This window comes from Schistocerca cancellata, chromosome 10 (genome assembly GCF_023864275.1).
Source record: "Schistocerca cancellata isolate TAMUIC-IGC-003103 chromosome 10, iqSchCanc2.1, whole genome shotgun sequence".
Lineage (NCBI taxonomy): Eukaryota > Metazoa > Arthropoda > Insecta > Orthoptera > Acrididae > Schistocerca > Schistocerca cancellata.
The window spans coordinates 69847164-69870250 of NC_064635.1; the positions used below are offsets into that span (position 1 = coordinate 69847164).

The 23087-nt window shown below is 40.8% G+C and overlaps 1 protein-coding gene across 2 annotated transcripts in view; it reads left to right on the forward strand.

The window, feature by feature from the left end:
* The window catches only part of LOC126106366 (DNA repair protein XRCC1-like), a 71994-nt gene that overhangs the window by 29556 nt on the left and 19351 nt on the right, over positions 1-23087 (forward strand). The window contains exons 10-12 of one of the 2 annotated variants that reach the window (XM_049912629.1): positions 2040-2129; positions 2208-2294; positions 9241-9501. In XM_049912629.1, the coding sequence (XP_049768586.1) occupies positions 2040-2129; positions 2208-2294; positions 9241-9501 (438 nt within the window). The remainder of the gene's footprint in view (positions 1-2039; positions 2130-2207; positions 2295-9240; positions 9502-23087) is intronic. The other variant, XM_049912630.1, reaches the window with a different exon arrangement.

Below are 23087 nucleotides of genomic sequence, written 5' to 3' on the forward strand. Positions count from 1 at the left end.
TCGAAATAAAGGGAAAAAAAATTTCCCGAATCTAAGCCGCACCTGAAATTTGAGACTTGAAATTCGAGGGGAGAGAAAAGTTTTAGGCCGCACCTCCAAATCGAAACAAAGTTGGTCCATTGTAATATGAGACACAATTTAGGTCAAATGAATTACGATACAGCTACAGTAGTTTGGTTTGAGTCGTAAGCTTAGCAGTTAAGCTTTACCAGGTAGCCATTGCTATGCGTCAGGCACTCCGTCCGTATTTATACGGGTACCCTTCCTTTTTCACGTGCTTCGTCTGGTTTGAATCGATTGCTTATTTTGCTTTGATCTGATAAGTGCCGTTTTCATTGTTATAGGTGTTTGCGTCACTCTTGAGCTGAAAATCCATTACTGCACTGTGTCACGCATTGTTTGTCGCATTCTGATAGTGTGTGTTTACGGCCTGTCGCGGCTCGCGGCATGGCTTGCTTTTGTGCGCGCTACCGCCGCGTGCAATGAGAGAGGAATCGTCTCATTAGCGAAACAATGGCAAGAGACATTACTTACACTGCTGCTTTCTTTGATAATGATCAACAAGAATCAAATAATAGTCTGCGTATGATAGAACACGTTCTGAACGAGAGTTAAGCGAAAATTTTTCTCCGTTTGAAAATCTTTGCGGCCGCTTCTTTATTACATCAAATTCTGCACAGAAATTGGAGTCATCTTAGATTTAAAAATCTAGTCACTTGCCGTGCTTCATTTCTGACTGTATCACTATTAGGCATAAGAATAATACGAATATAAACATGACACGATACGTATATTCTTCTGTGTTTGCTGTTGTCTCACTCTATTTTTGTAGTTTATTAGGCAGACAGGATTTAAATGAGATAGCAGCAAACACGAAATAATACATGGCAAAATGTTTATATTCGTATTATTCTTATGGTGAAGAGAATACTGTATGTGATTCAAATTTCATCAGGTTCCTATTAGCAACCATCTCTTCTCACAGATAGGAAAAAATTCAGAACGTAGAGTTGGCCATATTGACAAACATCTCAAACAGTCTTGCCAGTCAGATTTTCGTAGTACGCTGAAATTGTGCTACATTCAAAGATGAACAATACGGAATTTGTATTTATTTCGTTGGATAATGTATGAAAATGCAGTGGTCGAAACTCGCGTCGGAGAAAAAAAGCTCGTCTTCCACTTTTTTAAAAAAAAAATTATTTACTGACGCAGAGGTTTTGGTGCCAGTATTTATCTTTGTGCCTACAAAGCATGCCTGCGTAGCGCTACATATATTCGACGGCAGAAGTTAGTTGTGGCGGCACGTACCAACATTATTCATAACTTCCGCTTGCTTTGCACTCGATTCTAAGCCGCAGGCTGTTTTTTGGGTTACGAAAACCGGAAAAAAGTGCGGCTTAGATTTGAGTAAATACGGTAACTTTTAAAATTTTGCATGAAAAATCCATTTGATAATTTTGGAGAGGGGGAACTCATAGGTGGCTCACACAGAGATACAAGTCACATTGATCTAGATGGCCAAACCGTGGGGTCACTACTTTCTGTCCACTGAGATATTTCTGAAGGTATCTTTTGAAGAGAGAAAAGGGATATTTTGAATTAAACCACTTAACAACTGGTGCCTATTTTGGTTTCAATAGGGTTGGGAACATTGACTTGACTGGAGTAAGCAAATTCAAGTAGATTCAGGGTGACAAAGTTTGGCAGGTACGACGAGGTTCTCACAGAACAGACTAGTGTCGAGAGCTGCCGTGAACCAGTTTGCGGACTAAAGGTCAGAACACCGACTCCTACAGAAGGAATCAAATTTTAGTCTGGTTGCAGAAGATGTAGTTAATTTAAGAGTTGATGTGGTAATGTCAACTAATCCAAATGGTGGTTCAGAAAGCAGCAAAGGAAGGGCCCAGAGATATACTTTCCCCACATTTCGAATCGCAGTTGTGGTCTTTTTTGTGCAAAATTATTTTCCTCCCTACCATTGTAGATAGATATCACAATGTAGTGTCGAAAAGATTCCAGCGACGCCTTTTTTTCAGTGTGGAGCTCAGCAAGGACCAACGCACGGCACGTGTGACGTCCCCTTCGCAATCTGAGGAGTCTACTGACGAAGGTGATAATGCAGAGAGGTGAGCTGCCAGGACTGCTTTGTGTTTGCAGAATATTGTGTATGTGTGCTCTGTTAATCATTTTGCTCACGTTTCCAGAACAGACAAAGTGAGCACACCGCAGCCAAACAACAAGAGGCCAAGCCTTTTCGCACCCCTGGGTGGTGACGGAACCAAACGAGCTAGGTAGGTGAGAATGTCACACAGTTAATGTAAGGAACATCGAGTACAGTCCCCGAGGCCATCTTCTTTCCCAGCAGCTCGCACTGTGCCGAGGCGTAACCTTTCCATTTGTTCGTTTGTCACGTTCTGTAGAGCCTGTCGAGAGGTGGAACTGTCAGAGATGTGGAATGCATCTGGGCATACATTAACAAAAGAAAAGTCAAGTGTAGAAGCTATCTATATCCACAGGGTATTAAAATATTGTAACCCACATAACCCATTCAATATGTTGGCACTCCAATGGTAGGCGTGCACCTGGTCTGACCTGGACCTCATGGTACTGTACACATTTGACAGATTAATAATGTAGAGGTCAAACATGACCACATTTTAATGCAACATAGTCTGTCATATTCTTGGTGCATTCCTTAATTAAGACTTCCAGTCGTGATTACTGAAACATGTTGTCTTAAATTTTTGGCAAAATATTTCTTCAGCTGTAGGAAGTCGGATAAGTCATTTTACAAATGGTTGTCATGTCTTACATATTCTTAAATGTTCGTTGTACATTTAATTTCTCAAAATTACACAAAATGACCATAATGTTACATCATGTTAATATGGGCATACATTATATATTATATTGCATTATATACTTTTAAATATTTTAAAGAGAATTGTTGTTAGTATCTCTTGATTTTATATCAGATGTTATTTCTGTCTCATGTGATCAACAAATATGAATGGACAATATTATGAAAAGGATACTTGCTACTCACCATATAACGGAGGTGCTGAGTCACAGATAGGCGCAACAAAGAGATTGTCAGAAAATTAGCTTTCGGCCAACAAGGCCTTCATCGGAGGTGGCATGCACGCACGTCTGCCCGTCCCTGACTGTCTCCCCCCCCCCCCCCCCCCTTTCCCCTCACACACACGCGACCAGACTACAGCCTCAGCAGCCAGAGACTACACTCGCGCGTGTGTGTGTGTGTGTGTGTGTGTGTGTGTACTGTCTCCCCCCCCCCTTCCCCTCACACACACGCGACCAGACTACAGCCTCAGCAGCCAGAGACTACACTCGCGCGTGTGTGTGTGTGTGTGTGTGTGTGTGTGTGTGTGTGTGTTCTATCTGCAATGGAGGCCTTGTTGGCTGAAAGTTCATTTTCTGACAGTCTTTTTGTTGTGCCTATCTGAGACTCAGCATCTCTGCCATATGGTCAGTAGCAACTATCCTTTTCATAATGTTGTTGCATTCCATCCTGGATTTCCCATTGTTAATTTTTGCCTCACAATATAGACAGTGTATTGTAGGACAGCCTTTATGTTGTGGTGTGTCAGATTTTGGTAAATAACTTCTGTTACTGTAAACAAAACAGGAAAACCACTTGTACAAAAGGCAGCTGCAGGAATGATGGAAGGATGGTGTATGTGTCACTGTGCAGAAAACCAGGATGATGCCTTTGTCACCATATTTAGCCCTTGCTGACTGTAGCAACACATCAGGTGCAATATAGAGACTTTCCAACTTGAATTATTATCATCATCACAATTGTTTGTAATGGAAATAGGCTGTGATCAAAATTTTGACTTTTATCCACAAAGCAATTATTATTATTGGCATCCACACATATGCCCACAAGCTTTTATCCCACAGTATATATAACTGTCGATTTCTGCTTCCTTGTAGAGTTTTGTCACTATACTATTTAGTTCCATTCGTGCTTGTATCATTTAAATTTAATCAATTAAATTTGAGAGAAAGGTGCTACAATTGTGCTAAATAGCTGATATTTATCTTGTAATAGCAGCTTGACATTTACTTGATTACGAAGGTATTTATAAAGAAAATAGTTGCCTGCATCTGGGAACACACAATCCAGTGTACAGAACATTACTGCTTGTCAGGGAGTTTTACAGTCAACACTCCTGGCCCAGTAGCTGAAAGAACTTTTCAACCCTTGAATCAGGGGATGTAGATTATTTGTAGAAAGAATGGTTAATGAGGTATGTCAATAATTTCCTTTTGAATTGCTTGAGGTTACCAGTTTTGTGCTTTATGTTAGTTACGTATAGTTGAATACCTTTGCATCAGAGCACATAACTCTACTCTGAATTGGTCCAATCACAGTATATTCTTAATCAGATAAATTGTATGTTTCAGGGACATGTTAAGTCTCAACTTTATCTATAATGATGAGTAGAGGCCGAAGCAATGAATTAAAATTCATTTATGTGCTGATGTGTTTGCCCCTTAATGCCAGGATGACATAGTTGTTAATGTGTCTGCCTAGTGAGCAGGAGAGCTGTATTTGAATCCTGACCTTGCTACAAATTTTGACTCATTCCTTCAGCCCTTATTCAATACCATACAATATATTCCATTAGAGAAAGAAGTATGTGGTTCAGTTCCTATTTAATAAATACAATGCACAAAGCTGCATTAGAATATTTGAGATTTACGTGTTCTACCAAGAATGGTACCTGCTTCATTCCAGGTAGGAAAAGGTGTTGAGTCAGCCTACTCTGCTTCATCGGATTCAATATTTGGTGGTTGTAGTTTGTGTTGAGACCGTATCACAGTTTCTACCATCAGTTGATCTGATACTTCTGCAATTATAGGGTCTTTACTGTCAGTGGCTGTCCAGTCCAAAAACTTCACCTCTCAGCAAATTTCTTATTTCAATTTGAGCACCATTTAACAGTTGAACAACAGCATCATTTCCAGGTGGAGTCTGTTTCTTTTCTTTTCATCTTTTGGCCTGAGTTTTCGCCAAAAATTCCAAAGAGTAGCAGGCTTAAGTTTATTCCATGCCAAAATAGTTCCAAAAAGGGCATCCTTAATGTTATTTTTTTTTAAATTCTCCACTGAACAACTTGAATTAATAAATTCTTGAAGAAAAGGAGCTGTGTAAAAATATTTGAAATTTGTAATTACTCCCTCATTCATTGGCTGAACGTAATGTGTGCTAAAAGGTAAGTGGTGAATATATTCTCTGAAATCAATTCAGACGCTGGAGGGTGGAGTGTACAGTTATCCAGCAGCAGTACAACCCTATGCGTTCAGGCAAACCAAGTTTTTTTTTTTTTTTTTTTTTAGTTGTCTCTTGCAGTAGGCATAAAATTATGGAAAAACCAGTTCTTGCAAACAGTTCTGAAACCATCCGCAGCATTGGAGTGAGCTCTACAAATCACAGGAAAACTTAAAATACCTTTAAAACCTGTTAGCTTTGTACTTGCCAATAGCATGAGGAGTGAACATGTGATCACCTGGGGCATTTGAGCACAATGAAACAGTCAACTGACCCTTGTTTTTTTTTAATCTTTGGTGCACTTTTCATATTTACATATCAAAGTTGAACTAGGCAAACAACACGAAAGTAGGTCTGTTTCGTTGACATTGTATTTTTGACTAACAGTTAAGTTATAATGTTTATCCAAATTGCAAGACATTTCTTTGTATTCTTCAACTGCATTTTGATCTGCTGATTGTAACTCTCCACCTATGTCAAGCTTCCAAATTCCATGAAGATGACCTCTTTTTTAGCATAGATTGTTGGCAAACCAACATTATGCTCTTGTGTAATCTTATTTCTGTTCTCAACTTCTTCTCAGTCCGATTAATGATGTCAGGTTTTCATTTTATCATAAACATAATATGTTTATGTATTACTTCCACTTTGTTTTGAGAGGTGCTTGCTTGAGAAGACTTTTCTGCAACAATAGGCAGTGTTACTGTAATTGTGGTACAGAATAGTGCCAATCATGACTTCACTTTAAAAGCCACTTTTTAATTGCTGTAGACAATTGGTGAATGACAGAAGCTGTTGGACAGGTGACTGAAACTATTCCTGACGCTATACAACACGAAATTGTTGGCCACTACCGAGCACATCTGTATTCCACTGAACATGTCTGAAATATTCAGTATGTATAAGGTGATGCCAGATTATTGAACATCATGGACTGTTGGATGCTGGATTAACAGTATTGTAATATTGTACAACATAATATCAGAATTCACATCAGCCAAACTTTATTCCACTTCCACGCAAATAGATATGCAAGACACGGAATACCATTTACCATTAAAGCATAGTCTAATAGGTGAGCATGCAATCATCACATAAACATTTGAGTGGCCGAGAGCCCAGACAGCTGGCTTGTATAAGGCTGTTTTGCTCATGGCGCAGTGCTTCCTACCCATGTGTGCCAACACTAGGTGACTCCTTTATGCTGGCCGTAGAGGCGCACGCTGCTTAATTATGTGCACTCACTGTGTAGGATTACAACAAACACATTGTTCCTAAACTTGTTAACTGGTGTGCACCAATAGATGAAAACTTAAAGTGGAAAAACCATATAAGAGACAATATAAAAACATTCAGATTCATCTCCTTTTTTGCTGTAAGAGTAATTGTCAACTTTGAGGATGTGAAAATTAGTAGGTTATCATATTTTGTGTACTTTTCATCAATGATTGCAATGAAATGATGTTCTGAGTAACTTCTCACTAGAAGTGTACATTCACCAAAAAAAAAAGTAACAAGCAGTGTGGAGTTTACACATTGCAGGCAGTTTTTTGAGCAATTGGGAATATTAACCTCAGATTCGCAAAACATTTATCCGTTTATGAAATTTGTTGGCAACAATCCATGAAGTTGCAGAATGATAGTGATATTCACAAATGGATATCCACAAATAGATATTTACAAATAAAACACCCAAGAGGAAAGTCTTACCTTTAGTGTAAGTTTACCACGGAAGTGAGTGAATCATGAAGCTGTAAAAATTCCATGACAACCTGTCCGTGGAAAAAATATAGACTAGAAGTGTTTTTAAAATGTGGGTTGAAGTCCTTTTCTCCTTAACAACTTCATCTGTACCATAGAAAAATTCTTGAATTGAAGTAATTAGTCAGTTACAGTCTTGTAAGTGACCGGATTGTAATTATATAAGTGTACTTGAAAATTATTTCTGCCTTCTAGTCCAAGTTGAAACTGGTTTTTATTGTAAACAACAAAAATATTAAGGAATAAATATATTGAGAAGTGAGTGTAATAATTTCGAGGTCCTTAAAATGGCTGCTGCAATAGGTGCAGTTATCTAGTTCGAACAATATTCGTACTCATATATATGTTGTGTACACCATTTTCTTCCTTCAGCCCTTATGAGTTGAGAATCAAAGAAATTACAGATTGACCTACCGGCGCGACGTACTGCTTTGTCGGTATGCCTGCCGGCTGTTGTCAATGCCCGACCACCACTCTTATCAGTCCTTCTTCGCCGATTCTCTCGACCGTCAGTATGGGTTGTATGTGTCTGCCCTGCTGCCCCCTGGGGTCCGCTTTCGTCGCCTGCTTCGACATTTGGATTTTGCCCTCCCTACCACCTTCAGAGAGGGTGACAGCTCGACACCACCTTGGCTCCAGGCTCTGTTTCATATTTATCTCGACCTCAGCTCGCTCCCGAAGGAGGGTACTCCGGCTGCAGTGTATTGCTTACGGTTTGTCGAACTTCGTGCGTGATTTGCCAGTCACACCTTTATTTACACTGATGGCTCCAAAACCGACGATGGTGTCGGCTGTGCCTTTGTTGTCGGGGCCGTCACCTTTTAATACCGGCTCCTCGACCAGTGTTCCAGCTTTATGGCCGAGCTTTTTGCTCTCCATCAGGCCGTTCAGTATGCCCACCGCCACCGCCATTCATCGTATGTACTCTGCTCTGATTCACTCAGTGCTCTTCAGAGCCTTGGAGCTCCATATCCGGTCCATCCCTTGGTGCAACGGATCCAGCAGTCCCTCCATTCTTTTGCTGATGATGGCTCTCCTGTCAGCTTTCTGTGGGTTCCCGGCCATGTAGGAGTGCCTGGGAATGAGGCTGCTGATGCTGCAGCCAAGGCTGCAGTCCTCCTGCCTCGGCCAGCCTCCCATTGTGTCCCGTCATCTGACATTAGTGGGGTTGTTTGTAAGAGGCTTGTGTCCTTGTGGTGGGATACTTGGTCATCACTTCAAGGAAACAAGCTCCGGGCAGTAAAACCGTTCCCAACTGCTTGGACAACCTCCTCCCGACCATCTCGGCGAGAAGAGGTCCTTCTGACCAGGTTGCGGATTGGGCATTGCCGGTTTAGCTACCGCTACCTGCTCTCCGGTGACCCAGCCCCGCAGTGTCCTTGTGGTCATGCATTAACAGTGCGGCATGTTTTATTGTCGTGTCCCCGTTTTAGTCAATCTCGTGTTGTCCTGTCTCTGCCATCTACTTTACAGGATATTTTAGCTGATGACACTCAAGCAGCTGCTCGTGTTCTTCGTTTCATTACTTTGACTGGCTTGTCCAAAGACATCTAACTCTTTCACTTATTTTATCTGCATCTTTGTAAGAACTTTCTGGTGTCCCCCCCCCCCCCCCCCCCCCTTTGAGTTTTAATAGATTCTGTGTGCTCTAACAATTGTGACTGGGCGCTAATGACCTCAGTAGTTGAGCACCCTTAAACAAAAAAAAAAAAAAAAAAAAAAAAAAAAAAAAAATTGCCAGAACTATGTATTTATATGGATATGGTGTCTGTTCTTTTGGACATGTCCGAAAGAACAGATACCGTATCCATATAAGTACAAAATATGTTTTGTCTTTTTTGTCATGCTGTATCTTTATGGCAGTGTGTGTGTTCATCTATCTCCCTACATGTAATGTTTACCTGTGAACTGAGCTTCCATTTGCATGTTTCACAATTTTTTAATTTTTTATAATATTCAAGACAAAAAATAGTAGCCATGACTTTTGTAATGGCCCTCATATTATTTGAAAGTGGGTGTTTATTTGAGCAGTCTGTTTGGATTGAGTGACAGGATGAACAGGGAGGGCTATTGGATGCTTTTGCTGCAAATAGTTCATCTTCATTTTTCTCAGTTGTTGTCAGTGGACCCAGACAAGGCTGCATCGGCATCAACCTGACCTGCACGGTTTTCTGCAGATCACCAGTGGCAGCAAAGCAAGGTGGGGGTGAGCAGCAAAAGAGGATGCGGCCTCCCCCTTCCTCCTCCACAGCAGAGGACGACGTTTACAACGCAGACACAGATGTCGACGACGATGGTTCGGGCACGCCATCGGACACTGACCTCCCTCCACTTCCGCAGCTTCCGGACCTCTTCCGGGGAGCGACATTCCGCTTGGGGCCGTCTCTGTTGGAAGACACCGCAGAGAAGCTGAAGAGGTACATCACAGCCTACGGCGGGTGAGTGCAATGTAATTGTGTGGGATATGGGGAAAAGTCTGGACACCTCTAACGAGAAGAGGACCCTGTGGTGGGAATTGATTTTTTAAAACTGTGTACACAATAATACAGATTAAGATGCCAGGTATCACACCATGCAGCCATTCATTCTGGTGGCCCCTTTTTTGCAAGTAATTGAAAAAAAAACTTTTTTTTTGAATTTTGTGTGACCCTTGATAGTGTTAAAAAACAAGCATCTTAGACATTTTTTGCGTGAGATCTTCACATGCAGAGTCATGGGTTCGAACCTCTTCAGCTAAATTAATTATTTTTATTCAGATAACTGGTTTAAATGTAATTTTTTTTTAAATTCATATTCCTTTGCCAGATCATTTTAATCACTGTATGAAATTATTCATTTGTTCTCATTGTTTCTTTATATCTTTCTTTTTCCATTCAGAATTTTCATCAATGTGAATTTAATTATATTTGTCTATTATAATATTTAAATACTTGATAATGGCGATATATCAGTTTTAAAAAATCTATTAATATTGACTGTAGAGTAGTGCCAAACATTCATATTTTATTAGAAGATATACACTTTTTTGGATGATAATCATCATACAAACATTTAAAACATAGCCTACATTCCTATTTCACTGTGGACAAAATAATAAAATAATGCAGATGAAGATTTAAACGAAAGAAGGGATTTTAAGCAAAACAAAATTCAAGTTAAATGAGGAATAGGAATCATGAATCCGATAACATAAATGAAAAGATAGTATGATAAAATGAAAGACATTAAATTGAAATTAATACATAAAATTTATTAAATTCACATGAGCTAAGATATCAAGTGAAAAAAATTGTCCAAATTAAAAAAATTTCTTTTTACGAATCTTAAAATTCTTTATAATTGTCTTTCCAGTATGCTTAAAATGTGAAAAGCTAAACTGAGTCGTCATTGTCACATTGCCTGCTGTCGCCTTTGTTGTCACACTCATCCTGAAGAAGCTGAAGTTCTGTGACATCTGTTGTTACATCTTTGTGTACAGTGTCTCATTAATAGCGATATACTCCTCAGACCCACACATAACACTCACGAAATGTGTTCATTGCGCATACCGGAAAACATAACAAAGAAAAACACAGTTTGTAAAATAAAAACAGGGTTACTCATCATTTGTTTATCACAATGTTTCCAAAGTTAAAATACACATATATACTACTTCTTCTTTTCTTCTTCTTCTTAGTTGTTGCTATGTTTTCTACATTCCTCCACCAATTATTTCTGTTCCTGGCTTTCGTGGTTCATTCTTCTTTTCTCTGACTCGTATATATTACATCACACAATGTGTATTGATCACACAAAAATGTCATAGCCCCTCTGCTATAGCAAGAACAAGCACTATTTGTGGAACATAATACTTTATAGAAACACATAAGATACAGTGAAGTACAGGTTGTGCATAGCACTGAACACATTGACTGTACAACAGTGATCAGGTTACAGAATAGGCCGAGCACTCGTTTGCTATCACTTAAATAATACCAACCCAGGTGGCCTCTATAAGTGGGCCTGTGAACTGTATGGAAACTTGATCTCTGAAGTCGTGCACGTCATGAGTGAAGGTACATCACTCCTCCCTCCCAGGGGTGGGGAAACCACTTAAGTAAAAACACTAGGCACAGAAGTATACATGCTAACCACAGTAGGCAGAAATCTTAGACAGGGCTGAAATAGTGGTCGCCATGGATGCGGACAGACAGTGTGGCATGTAGAGAGATTTGTAATAAGTGTCCTCTACAGTGAGCCAATACCGATTTAGGAAGGACCCAACAAAATTGACAGGAGCTGCAGCATTGGCCAGCGAGAAAGAGATGCGTGTGGTGACACCTGTTGCTGAACACAATGGACGCAAATGGTGATAAGCCAAGTAATGTCCCCACCTATACCCGGCCAATATGAGTGCCACTGTGCCATGTCTTCGGTACTGGAGGTCCTCCACTGACTGACATGCAGAAGCCACAGTACATTATGGCATAATGAAGCAGGAATCAACCCGGGGAGCAGCGTCCTCTGTAGCTAACAGAAGAACCCCATCAAACACAGAAAGGCAGTGCTGGAGGGAGAAGTAATTACGCAAGGAATCTGAGGCACGGTCGAGGGGTTTTTTTCAGCCAACCTTGCTGCACTAAAGAGAGTACACAGTGAAGTACAGGATCCGCAGCAGCAGCTGATGCTGTCGTGGCACTTGTGATTGGGAAACCGATGACCACATTCTTGTTCTCATTATCTAAATAGAAACAAAGCAACTTGTCCTGATCAGTGCTGTGTCCGGCTTGATCAGAAGGCAAGATAAGCCATTGGCATCGGTGTGTTACGCCATCGGCTGGTAATGAATGTGATAATGATAACAGGAGATGAAGAGAGTCCACCATTGCAGACAATGCACTGCCTTGTCTGGCACTGAAGCCAAATGGTTAAAAAGAGCAACCAACAGCTTGTGATCCATCATTGTTATGGAGGTAGACAAACAGATGCTGAGGTTCATTCAACATTGTCTGTAGCAGCAAATTGTGACATCATTTTTACTCTCACATCCAAACCTTGATATTGAAAACGATATCGAAAACATCATCACAGTCTTCTTCTCTGTTCTCGTCTTTCTTTTTCATTTGGGGTTGGCTTTTCTAATAATGTGGCAACTTCTGTCATGCTGTAAGGCTTTATCTCCAATGAGGCCAAGCTTCTTCACATCACTCTGCATCCAGAGACTGTAGATTTAATTCACTGTTGGCAATTTTCAAGCAGTACATCAAAAGCTAAAATAATACAAACATTAAGTACTGAGTGTTCTCGTATATACAGAACTACTCAAATATGTCATGTAAAAGCTGTACACTACAAAAAAGGTGACAATAATACATTGCTTACATTTTGCTTCTGCACGTCATAGTTTAAAATCCTTCGACATGTCATGTCATCATCAAAAATATGCCGTTTCACTGGAGAAATACAGTAGCATCGCATGAGTGTTGTTACAGAAGAATGCTGAAGATTAGTTGCGTAGATCACTTAACTAATGAGGAGGTACCGACAGAAGTGGGGAGAAGAGGAATTTGTGGCGCAACTTGACTTGAAGAAGGGATCGGTTGGTAGGAGACATCCCGAGGCATCAAGTGATCACCAGTGTAGTACTGGAGGGAAGCATGGAGGGTAAAAATCGGTAGAGGGAGACCAAGAGATGAATACACTAAGCATATCCAGAAGGATGTAGGTTTCAGTAGTTACTCAGAGATGAAACAGCTTGCACAGGATAGAGTAGCATGGAGAGCTGCATCCAACCAGTCTCTTGACTGAATACAACAACAACAACACATATGAGTGTGAAGCTCTGTTCATCATGAGATGATGTAAATTACATGAAATATTACCAGTGTTAACATCATTCACGTTAATTTTTACAAATAATTTTCTAGCGCACTGCTAACATGTAAACAAAGGTGATTGGTGCAAAAATACATTCACAAGTCAAGACTTACTTTTTTACTCCTTGGTTCTAGAGCCCTTGAAGGGCCTTGGCCTGCATCACAATATCCTGCCATTCTATCCAATCCATGGCTTTCCGTCTCCATCCTCTTGACACCCAGCTTTTCCATGTCTTCTTCAACTCCATCTACACATCTCTTTCTGGGGTGTCCCCTCCGCCGTCTGCCTCCAGCCTTGCCATCAAAAATCCTCTTACGTGCTCTGTCTTCTTCCATTCTGACCACGTGCCCTGCCACAGTCTTCTTATTTTAATGGTAGTGACAATGTCAGGTTCTTCAAAAAGGTGTTGTAGTTCTGTATTCTTACGAATGCGCCAACTTTATTGATCATATATTGGGCCATATATTTTACGTAGCATCTTCTCTCCCATATGCTAAGGATCCTTTCCTCATTTACAGTCATGGTGCACGTTTAAGCACCATAAATAACAACTGGTCTTATAATTGTTTTGTAAATGAGGATTTTGGATTTTCGTGATAGATGCAAACTCCTAAGCATAGGTAATGCAGCAAAGTAGCATCTGTTACCTACTGCTATTCTGGCTTTCACCTCACTGCCAATGTCATTTGTCTCAGTGATAGTCGACCCAAGGCACTTGAAGTCTCTCACCCTTTCAGGCTCCCTGTTGGCTATCCTGTGATTTAGTAGGTTTTGTTGGTTGGCCATTGCCATATGCTTGGTCTTTTTGACATTGACTGTCAGGCCAAGATCCCTTGCACCTTTCTCGTGCGAGTAATGCCACATTGTCAGCATAGACTACGTACTGTAGCGAATCATTTAAGAAGGTTCCTCCTTTGTTTAACTCTATCTGACTTACAACTGTTTCTAGGCAAAGGTTGAATAGTAATGAGGAGATATTGTCACCCCGTGTAAGTCACTTCTTCACTTCCACTTCTCAGGAGATTTCACCCTGTATTTTTACTTTACAGTTGGTTTTGCTGAGAGTCATCATAGAAAGTTTAATGAGCTTCTTAGGTATTCCAGCCTCTTCCATTACATTCCACAATGCCACTCTTGAGATGCTATCATAGGCTTGTTTAAAGTCGATATAAAGCTGGTGTATGTTAATTTGATGTTCGTAACATTTTTCAAGTAGTATGCACAATGTAAATATCTGGTCAGTTGTTGACCTATTTCTTCTAAAGCCACTGTGATAGTCTCCAACTCTCTCTTTCACATATGGAGAAAGCCTGCTGGTTAGAATCTTGGAAAAACTTTATATGTTGTATTTAGTAGGGAGATTCCTCGATAGTTCTGGCAGTTTAATTTATCTTCTTTTTTATGTATGGGGCACATTATAGCTGTTTTCCACTCATTTGGCAAGCTCTCCTCTTGCCAGATATTCAGTATTATTTTATGAATTGTTTTCCACAGCATTTCCCCACCATATTTGGGAAGTTTGGCCTGGATCTGATCTTCTCCAGGTGCCTTATTGTTTTTTAAGGTCTTAATGGCTTGCCACTTGGGGCTCCACAGCATCTACCTTAAGAACATCCGCACTTGGCTTGGTTTATCCGGCGGCAGAATACTGTGCCGCAGTGTGGCTCAACAGCAAACACACATACATGGTAGATAGCCAACTTAATGCAACAATGCATATTATATCAGGCACAATCAGACCAACTCCTACAGTGTGGCTGCCCGTTCTCAGTAACATAGCCCTTCCTAACCTGCGCCGTGAACACACTCTGGTTAGAGAATTTCAAAAAATCATGACCAACCCTCAATTACAAATCCATGAAGATACTCACGACATCCAAGGAAACCGACTCCGGTCTAGGCATCCTCCACTAAAGTCCACACAGGCTCTGCACCAAACCAACTTTAAAATAAATGACCAATGGAAAGAGGAATGGGAGAGCAGAACAGCAGTAAACTGTCACAGTATGCCATGCATCTTTAGTAAACCAAAAGGATTTGATTGCCCTCGCAAAGTTTGGTCAACTCTTAAATCGCATCAGAACCAACTGTGGGAGATTCGCAGACTCCTTACACAGATGGGGTAAACTTCCTTCGGCCGCTTGCGACTGTGGTGCTGAGAGACAGACGGTCAAACACATCGTGCAGGAATGCCCACTAAGGGTATACGAGGGTGACCCACAGGATTTCCTAATGGCGACCCAAGAGGCAATCGACTATTTACTATCTAAGCTGGATGTCGGCTTGTGATTGCTCTTCTGTGAGTGTAAATTTACAATTGGCGGTGTCCTTATATACAAACTGTTATTTATTGCTCTGTTTATACATATGTGATTTTTTTTTAATCGTGTTGTTTCTGTAATTTTTACTGTGATGTTATGAACCATATGCTAAATAAATAAATGGCTTGCATCACTTCCCCCAGTGTAGGTTCCGGTGTTACAACCTCTGGTCCATAGTAAGTTAGTTCCACCAGTTCCTCTGGGTTCAATAACTCTTGGAAGTATTCTGCTCACCTGTCAAGTATTTTATTACTCTCCTGTATCAAATCCCCTTTTTTGTTCCTACACATATTTGTTCTGGCCTGGACCCCTGTCTTTCCTTCTTTAATCTTTTGGTACATTTCACAACTTTGCTTCTTTTCTCCTAGCTGTTCAATTTCTTCCAGTTTTTTTTTTCTTCTCCTAGTGCTCTTTTCTTCTGCCTGCAGACCCTCTTTGCTGGTGTGTTTCTTTATATTCATTCAAATTTGCTTGAGTTCTTCTCTGCAATTATTTCATTCGTGCTATATTACGTTCCTCAATTCTTCTCATACATCCTTTGTCAAACCTATCTTCCTTCCTTTGAGCCTGTTCATGTCCTAAAACCTCTCCAGCTGCTTCGAGGATTTTAGTCTTACATCATTTCCACATTACTTCTATAAGTTCATTTGATGTATCGGTCTCAGTCTTAATCCCCTCTTCTATTTTCGTTTGATATGCTCTCCATATTTTTTCTAACTTCAGTTTCTTAATGTCAAACCTTTTTTGTTTGTGGCCTTTTTGTTTACTCAATAGTGAGATCCTTTGTCTATATTTAATTCTCACTAGATGGTGGTCTGAATTGCAGTCAGCTCCACATCGGCTCCTAACATCCATTATGTCTGATCCGTGTCTCCGATCAATCAGTATATGGTCTATCTGATTTCTAGTTTGTCCATCTGATGAAATCCATGTTTCTTTGTGTATTTTTTATGTGGGAAACGTACTGCTGACAGTCACGTTTTTGCTTAGAGCAAAATCTACAGCCCTAAGTCCATTGTCATTTGATATTTTCTGGAGGCTATGTGTTCCTGTCGTTGGCTGAAAGGCCTCTTCTTTTCCTATTTTTGCATTCAGGTCTCTTATTAATATCTTGACATCATGTTTGGGAGTCTGATCGTACAGTTGTTCTACCTTGCTATAAAACTCATCCTATTGTTGTTCATCTGCCTCCTCTGTGGGTGCATGTACAGCTACATCTACATCTACATGACTACTCTGCAATTCACATTTAAGTGCCTGACAGAGGGTTCATCGAACCACAATCATACTATCTCTCTACCATTACACTCCCGAACAGCGCGCGGGAAAAACGAACACCTAAACCTTTCTGTTCGAGCTCTGATTTATCTTATTTTATTTTGATGATCATTCCTACCTATGTAGGTTGGGCTCAACAAAATATTTTCTCATTCAGAAGAGAAAGTTGGTGACTGAAATTTCGTAAATAGATCTCGCCGCGACGAAAAACGTCTTTACTTTAATGACTTCCATCCCAACTCGCGTATCATATCTGCCACACTCTCTCCCCTATTACGTGATAATACAAAATGAGCTGCCCTTTTTTTGCACCCTTTCGATGTCCTCCGTCAATCCTACCTGGTAAGGATCCCACACCGCGCAGCAATATTCTAACAGAGAACGAACGAGGTAGTGTAAGCTGTCTCTTTAGTGGACTGTCCTGCCAATGAAACGCAACCTTTGGCTCGCCTTCCCCACAATATTATCTATGTGGTCTTTCCAACTGAAGTTGTTCGTAATTTTAACACCCAGGTACTTAGTTGAATTGACAGCCTTGAGAATTGTACTGTTTATCGAGTAATCGAATTCCAACGGATTTCTTTTGGAACTCATGTGGATCACCTCACACTTTTCGTTATTTAGCGTCAACTGCCACCTGCCACACCATACAGCAGTTTTTTCTAAATCGCTTTGCAACTGATACTGGTCTTCGGATGACCTTACTAGACGGTAAATTACAGCCTCATCTGCGAACAACCTAAGAGAACTGCTCAGATTGTCACCCAGGTCATTCATATAGATCAGGAACAGCAGAGGTCCCAGGACGCTTCCCTGGGGAACACCTGATATCACTTCAGTTTTACTCGATGATTTGCCGTCTATTACTACAAACTGCGACCTTCCTGACAGGAAATCACGAATCCAGTCGCACAACTGAGACGATACCCCATAGGCTCGCAGCTTTATTAGAAGTCACTTGTGAGGAATGGTGTCAAAAGCTTTCCGGAAATCTAGAAATACGGAATCAACTTGAGATCCCCTGTCGATAGCGGCCATTACTTCGTGCGAATAAAGAGCTAGCTGCGTTGCACAAGAACGATGTTTTCTGAAACCATGCTGATTACGTATCAATAGATCGTTCCCTTCGAGGTGATTCATAATGTTTGCGTAAAGTATATGCTCCAAAACCCTATTGCAAACAGACGTCAATGATATAGGTCTGTAGTTCGATGGATTACTCCTAATACCCTTCCTAAACACTGGTGCGACCTGCGCAATTTTCCAATCTGTAGGTGCAGATCTATTGGTGAGCGAGCAGTTGTATATGATTGCTAAGTAGGGAGCTATTGTATCAGCAACCCCTAAGGTATCTACTTCTAAGAAACTCATGGTAGCAGCTGTTCATGTTTCAAATTCTGGAATATTCCATTCGTCTTCCCTGGTGAAGGAATTTCGGAAAACTGCGTTCAATAACTCCGCTTTAGCCTCACAGTCGTCGGTAACAGTACCGTCGGCACTGCGCAGCGAAGGTATTGACTGCGTCTTGCCGCTTGTCTACTTTACATACAACCAGAATTTCTTCGAATTTTCTACCAAAATTCGAGACAATGTTTCGTTGTGGAACCTATTAAAGGCATCTCGCATTGAAGTCCATGCCAAATTTTGTGCATCTGTAAATTTTAGCCAATCTTTGGGATTTCACGTTCTTCTGAACTTCGCATGCTTTTTCTGTTGCCTCTGCAACAGCGTTCGGACCTGTTTTGTGTACCATGGGGGATCAGTTCCATGTCTTACTAATTTATGAGGTATGAATCTCTCAATTGCTGTTGCTACTATATCTTTGAATTTGAGCCACATCTCGTCTACATTTGCATAGTTAGTTTGGAAGGAATGGAGATTGTCTCTTAGGAAGGCTTCTAGTGACGTTTTATCCTCTTTTTTTAAATAAAATTATTTTGCGTTTGTTTCTGGTGGATTTGGAAGAAACGGTATTTAGCCTAGCTACAATGACCCTGTATCAGTCATGATGCTCTCTATCAGCTCTGGATTGTTTGTGGCTAAGAGGTCAAGTGTGTTTTCGCAACCATTTACATTTCGCATGGGTTCGTGGACTAACTGCTCGAAATAATTTTCAGAGAAAGCATTTAGGACAATCTCAGAAGATGTTTTCTGCCTACCACCGCTTTTGAACAAGTATTTTTTCCAACATATCGAGGGAAGGTTGAAGTCCCCACCAACTATAACCGTATGAGTGGGGTATTTATTTGTTACGAGACTCAAATTTTCTCTGTACTGTTCAGCAACTATATCATCGGAGTCTGGGGATCGGTAGAAGGAGCCAATTATTAACTTAGTTCGGCTGTTAAGTATAACTTCCACCCATACCAATTCGCACGGAGTATCTACTTCGACTTCACTACAAAATAAACCACTACTGACAGACACAAACATGCCACTACCAATTCTGCCTAATCTATCTTTCCTGAACACCGTCTGAGACTTCGTAAAAATTTCTGCAGAACTTATTTCAGGCTTTAGCCAGCTTTCTGTACGTTTAACATTGTAATGTTGAAAAATTTTCCCCTTAATCTTAATATGGACATCCGTTCATTGATTGGTTGGAAGCACATCACCGCATGTTTCAGTTCTTTAGCAACCACAAAACCTGTTCCAAAGGTATTCATCCTCCCGCCACTATAGAAGATAGTGAAATTTCCTGCGTCCGTTATGTAATTCTCCTTCCACCTAATTTCCTGGAGAGCCAATATTTTTATACTGTAGTTACTTACTTGCATTAGCAGTTGGCGTAGGGCTCCAGCTTGCTATAGGCTCCGTACATTCCATGTTCCTATGTACATATCTCTTATCCTTTTCTTTGTTTGCTGGGGTCGTCATCGAAATATCTGTCCGGCTTATTCCTTTGCTAACATTCACAACAATTGATGTTTTACAGGGGGAGATTGTTAATCTTCTGCCCAACCGTTTGGGAGGTTTCCCCTTAAGCTGTCGGCACACGGACCGTGCTGTCGAACATTAACGTTGAGCGTGCCGAGTTCATCGTGCTGCTGATCGCTCAGGAACGATGCGACTTGTGCATACGGTACTTGGGCCCCAACGTGGTATATGCGATCACAACGCGCTCCAGCGGCAGTTGAGGGATGTTTCTAGTTCATAAATCACACAGTTTATTCAACCGGCTTGCATAAAATTCCCACGTTAGCTCTATTAAAAAGCACGTCTCCTCCATTGTTCATATCCTAGTCACGTTGTTCTATATGTAATATACATAAATAGAAACTTCAATACACAGGTTTATAAAAGTTCCATTACAAATAGTGCGACACAAATTTGCAATAGTTCTCCACATAAGATAAACACTATTTTATCATTCCCACATTTTAGTAAAACCCTAAGGTCATTCTTACTTGATCACAATTCCTAACCAGTACCTGAATCTTTACAACATGTGAATTACGAAGGAAAAAAAAGAAAGGAACAAAATATCTTTATACAAGTAGCGCAAGCTGTCCTGTAGATTAAGCCAATCGAACAAACTCATTCCTCAAAAAAAGGTGAACTTATATTTACATAACATCAAATATTATAGTATATACTTATATTAAACTAATAATAAAGTATCAGAATCTAATAAAGACACATATGTTAGGAAATAAAATTTATGAGTGTCAAGATGTGAACTTCCGCCCCAAATAACAAATCAATACAAAACAGGTGACGCTACTCATTACACTAAACCAACAACACAGAAAATGCAAGAAATCAAAGTATGTTACCCGTTGCAGAAAACCTTATCGTTGATACGTGGCTAATTGAAATTTAATTATAACAAATTGTACCATAAACAATGCATTTTGGGTGGATCTTCCGTGTGTCGCTGCCTTCAAATAGCCTACTCTCACAATACACAAGTTCAGTAATTCTTTTGCCACGAATATGATGTTTCTCATTATGTTATTGGAACAAACCACACAGTTAACAACGGGTTTTACAGTGATTCTGAATTTGCTGGTGCTGAGTAACGGCATATATACATGTAAGCTTGAAATGAATGCCAATATGGCGCCTCACAACTGTGATAGAAGGGAGATGGCGTGCGTGTAACATAGGTGGCATTGTGGCATCTCATTGGTCAGTGCTCAGACGCACGCTCAGAATATCTGACCTGCCAGATACTGCTCTGCACGTTCGGAAAGACTCTCGAACTTGCTATTCCACGCTCAACGTTCGGATGCACGGTCTGTGTGCTGGCGGCTTGCTTGCTGGGTAGCTGGCTCCATGTTTAGGGGAGCATCCTTAGCCTTTATAGATCCCTCTACTAACCGCATGGCAGCAGATGATTTGTATCGGGTTTACTCCCTTAGGGAGACTGGCTTCACCACGCCTCTAGAGCCCTCCCTGCCCTATATTGTAGGATGTTAAGAATGATAGGAAAGGGATAGGCTTAGGATAGGATCAGACAGGAGACAGGAGATAGGTCATTGTGGGACACACTTCGTCTGGCTCCTCCCCATTGTCCTGTCTGGCATGGGTGGCCCTGCTGGTAGTTACGCTATTGCCGGCATAGCCCTCTGGACCCAGAGCACGCAAACCTCCTCGCCCGCACAGACAGCCACGTTAAGGTGGTGTCCCCTGAGGAGGCACAAGTCAAGACTGCCAGTGCACTAATCGGAGTTAATACATTTCATAAATAACAGTTGTAAGCTTCATATCACAACATCTTTTTACATCAGTTGACAACATACAGCTTGTTACATGATGATATAGTCATAAGGAGCAAAGGGACAGGATAGGAAAATTTATTTATTATAAAGTGGCATAAAAATACAAATGTTATCTGTTCTAAATGTCTCGCAGTGGCTTGGGCGCTCATACAGAACATGGCAACACTATTCTTACATAATACTTTGTTTGGGTATATATTGCAACTGTTGAAAGAACATAGAGGGTGCAAAAATCAAGCTAGTGATACAGCCAGGCACAGGTAGTCTTGGCTTGTAAATGTATTTTTGTGCCAATGGCCTGACCTTACATGTAAGCAGAGTGTTAGAACATCGATTTGAAACGATGTATATGAATTCTGTTAACATTGGTAGCATTTTATGTAATTTATAACATTTCATGACATACAGATCTTAACACTTATATGATGTTACTGTAAATCTACAGTGACAAGACATACTTTGATGACGACATGTATACATGTCAGAGGATTTTAAAGTCTGACATGCTGAAGCAAAATTAAGTAGTGATTATTATTGTGACTTTTGCAATGTACTACTGTCTACATGACATGTTTGTGTAGTTATTTATATACGAGTACATTCTGTGCTCCATTTTTGTGTTATTTTAGCTTTTTCATTATGACCTAAAGTGATCCTTGCATGAAGATACCTTGCCAATATGCTGCCGATACAGTTGCACTATTGGTTGGAGTATGGCATTCATGTATCGTACAGCCTTTACGGCTCCTTCCATGACCACCAGCGGCGTACGTTGGCCCCACATAATGCCACCCCAAAACAGCAGAGAACCTCCACCTTGCTGCACTCACTGGACAATGTGTCTAAGGCGATCAGCCTGACCGGATTGCCTCCAAACACATCTCCGATGATTGTCTGGTTGAAGGCATATGCGACACTTATCGGTGAAGAGAATGTGATGCCAATCCTGAGTGGTCTGTTCGGTATGTTGTTGGGTCCATCTGTACTGCACTGCATGGTGTCGTGGTTGCAAAGGTGGATCTCGCCATAGGCATCGTGAGTGAAGTTGTGCATCATGGAGCCTATTGCGCATAGTTTGAGTCGTAACATGACGTCCTGTGGCTGCACAAACAGCATTATTCAACAAGGTGGTGTTGCTGTCAGGGTTCCTCCGAGCCATAATCTGTAGGTAGCAGTCATCCACTGCAGTTGTAAGCCTTGGGCGGCGTGATTGAGGCATATCATCGACAGTTCCTGTCTCTCTGTATCTCCTCCATATCCAAACAACATATCTTTGCTTCACTCCAAGATGCCTGGACACTTCCCTTGTTGAAAGCCCTTTCTGGCACAAAGTAATAATGCAGATACGGTCGAACCGCGGTACTGACTGTCTAAGGCATGGTGGAACTACAGACAACACAAGCTGTGTACGTCCTTCCTGGTAGAACAACTGTAACTGATTGGCTGTTGGACCCCGTCCGTCTAATAAGCATTGCACATGCATGGTTGTTTGCACCTTTGGGCAGGTTTAGTGACGTCTCTAAACAGTCAAGGGGCTGTGTCTGTGATACAATATCCACAGTCAATGTCGATCTTCAGGAGTTATGGGAACTGGGATGATGCAAAACTTTTTTTGATGTGTGTACTTAAAAATTTCAATTCTTGGGGATGTGACATTATCAAGAATAATGTCTGTGGTTTTTGTGGCATCAGGGCTGAAGTTGCTGTTGTGACCTCATTTGTTATTCTACTGATGCTTAAGGTGATTGTTTCAAGTGATTCTGATTAATTGGGCGGGATATACGGAGATACGCTAGTATCAGACATAGGCCTTAATTTGAGGGAGATGTTTTTGAGAATGTATGT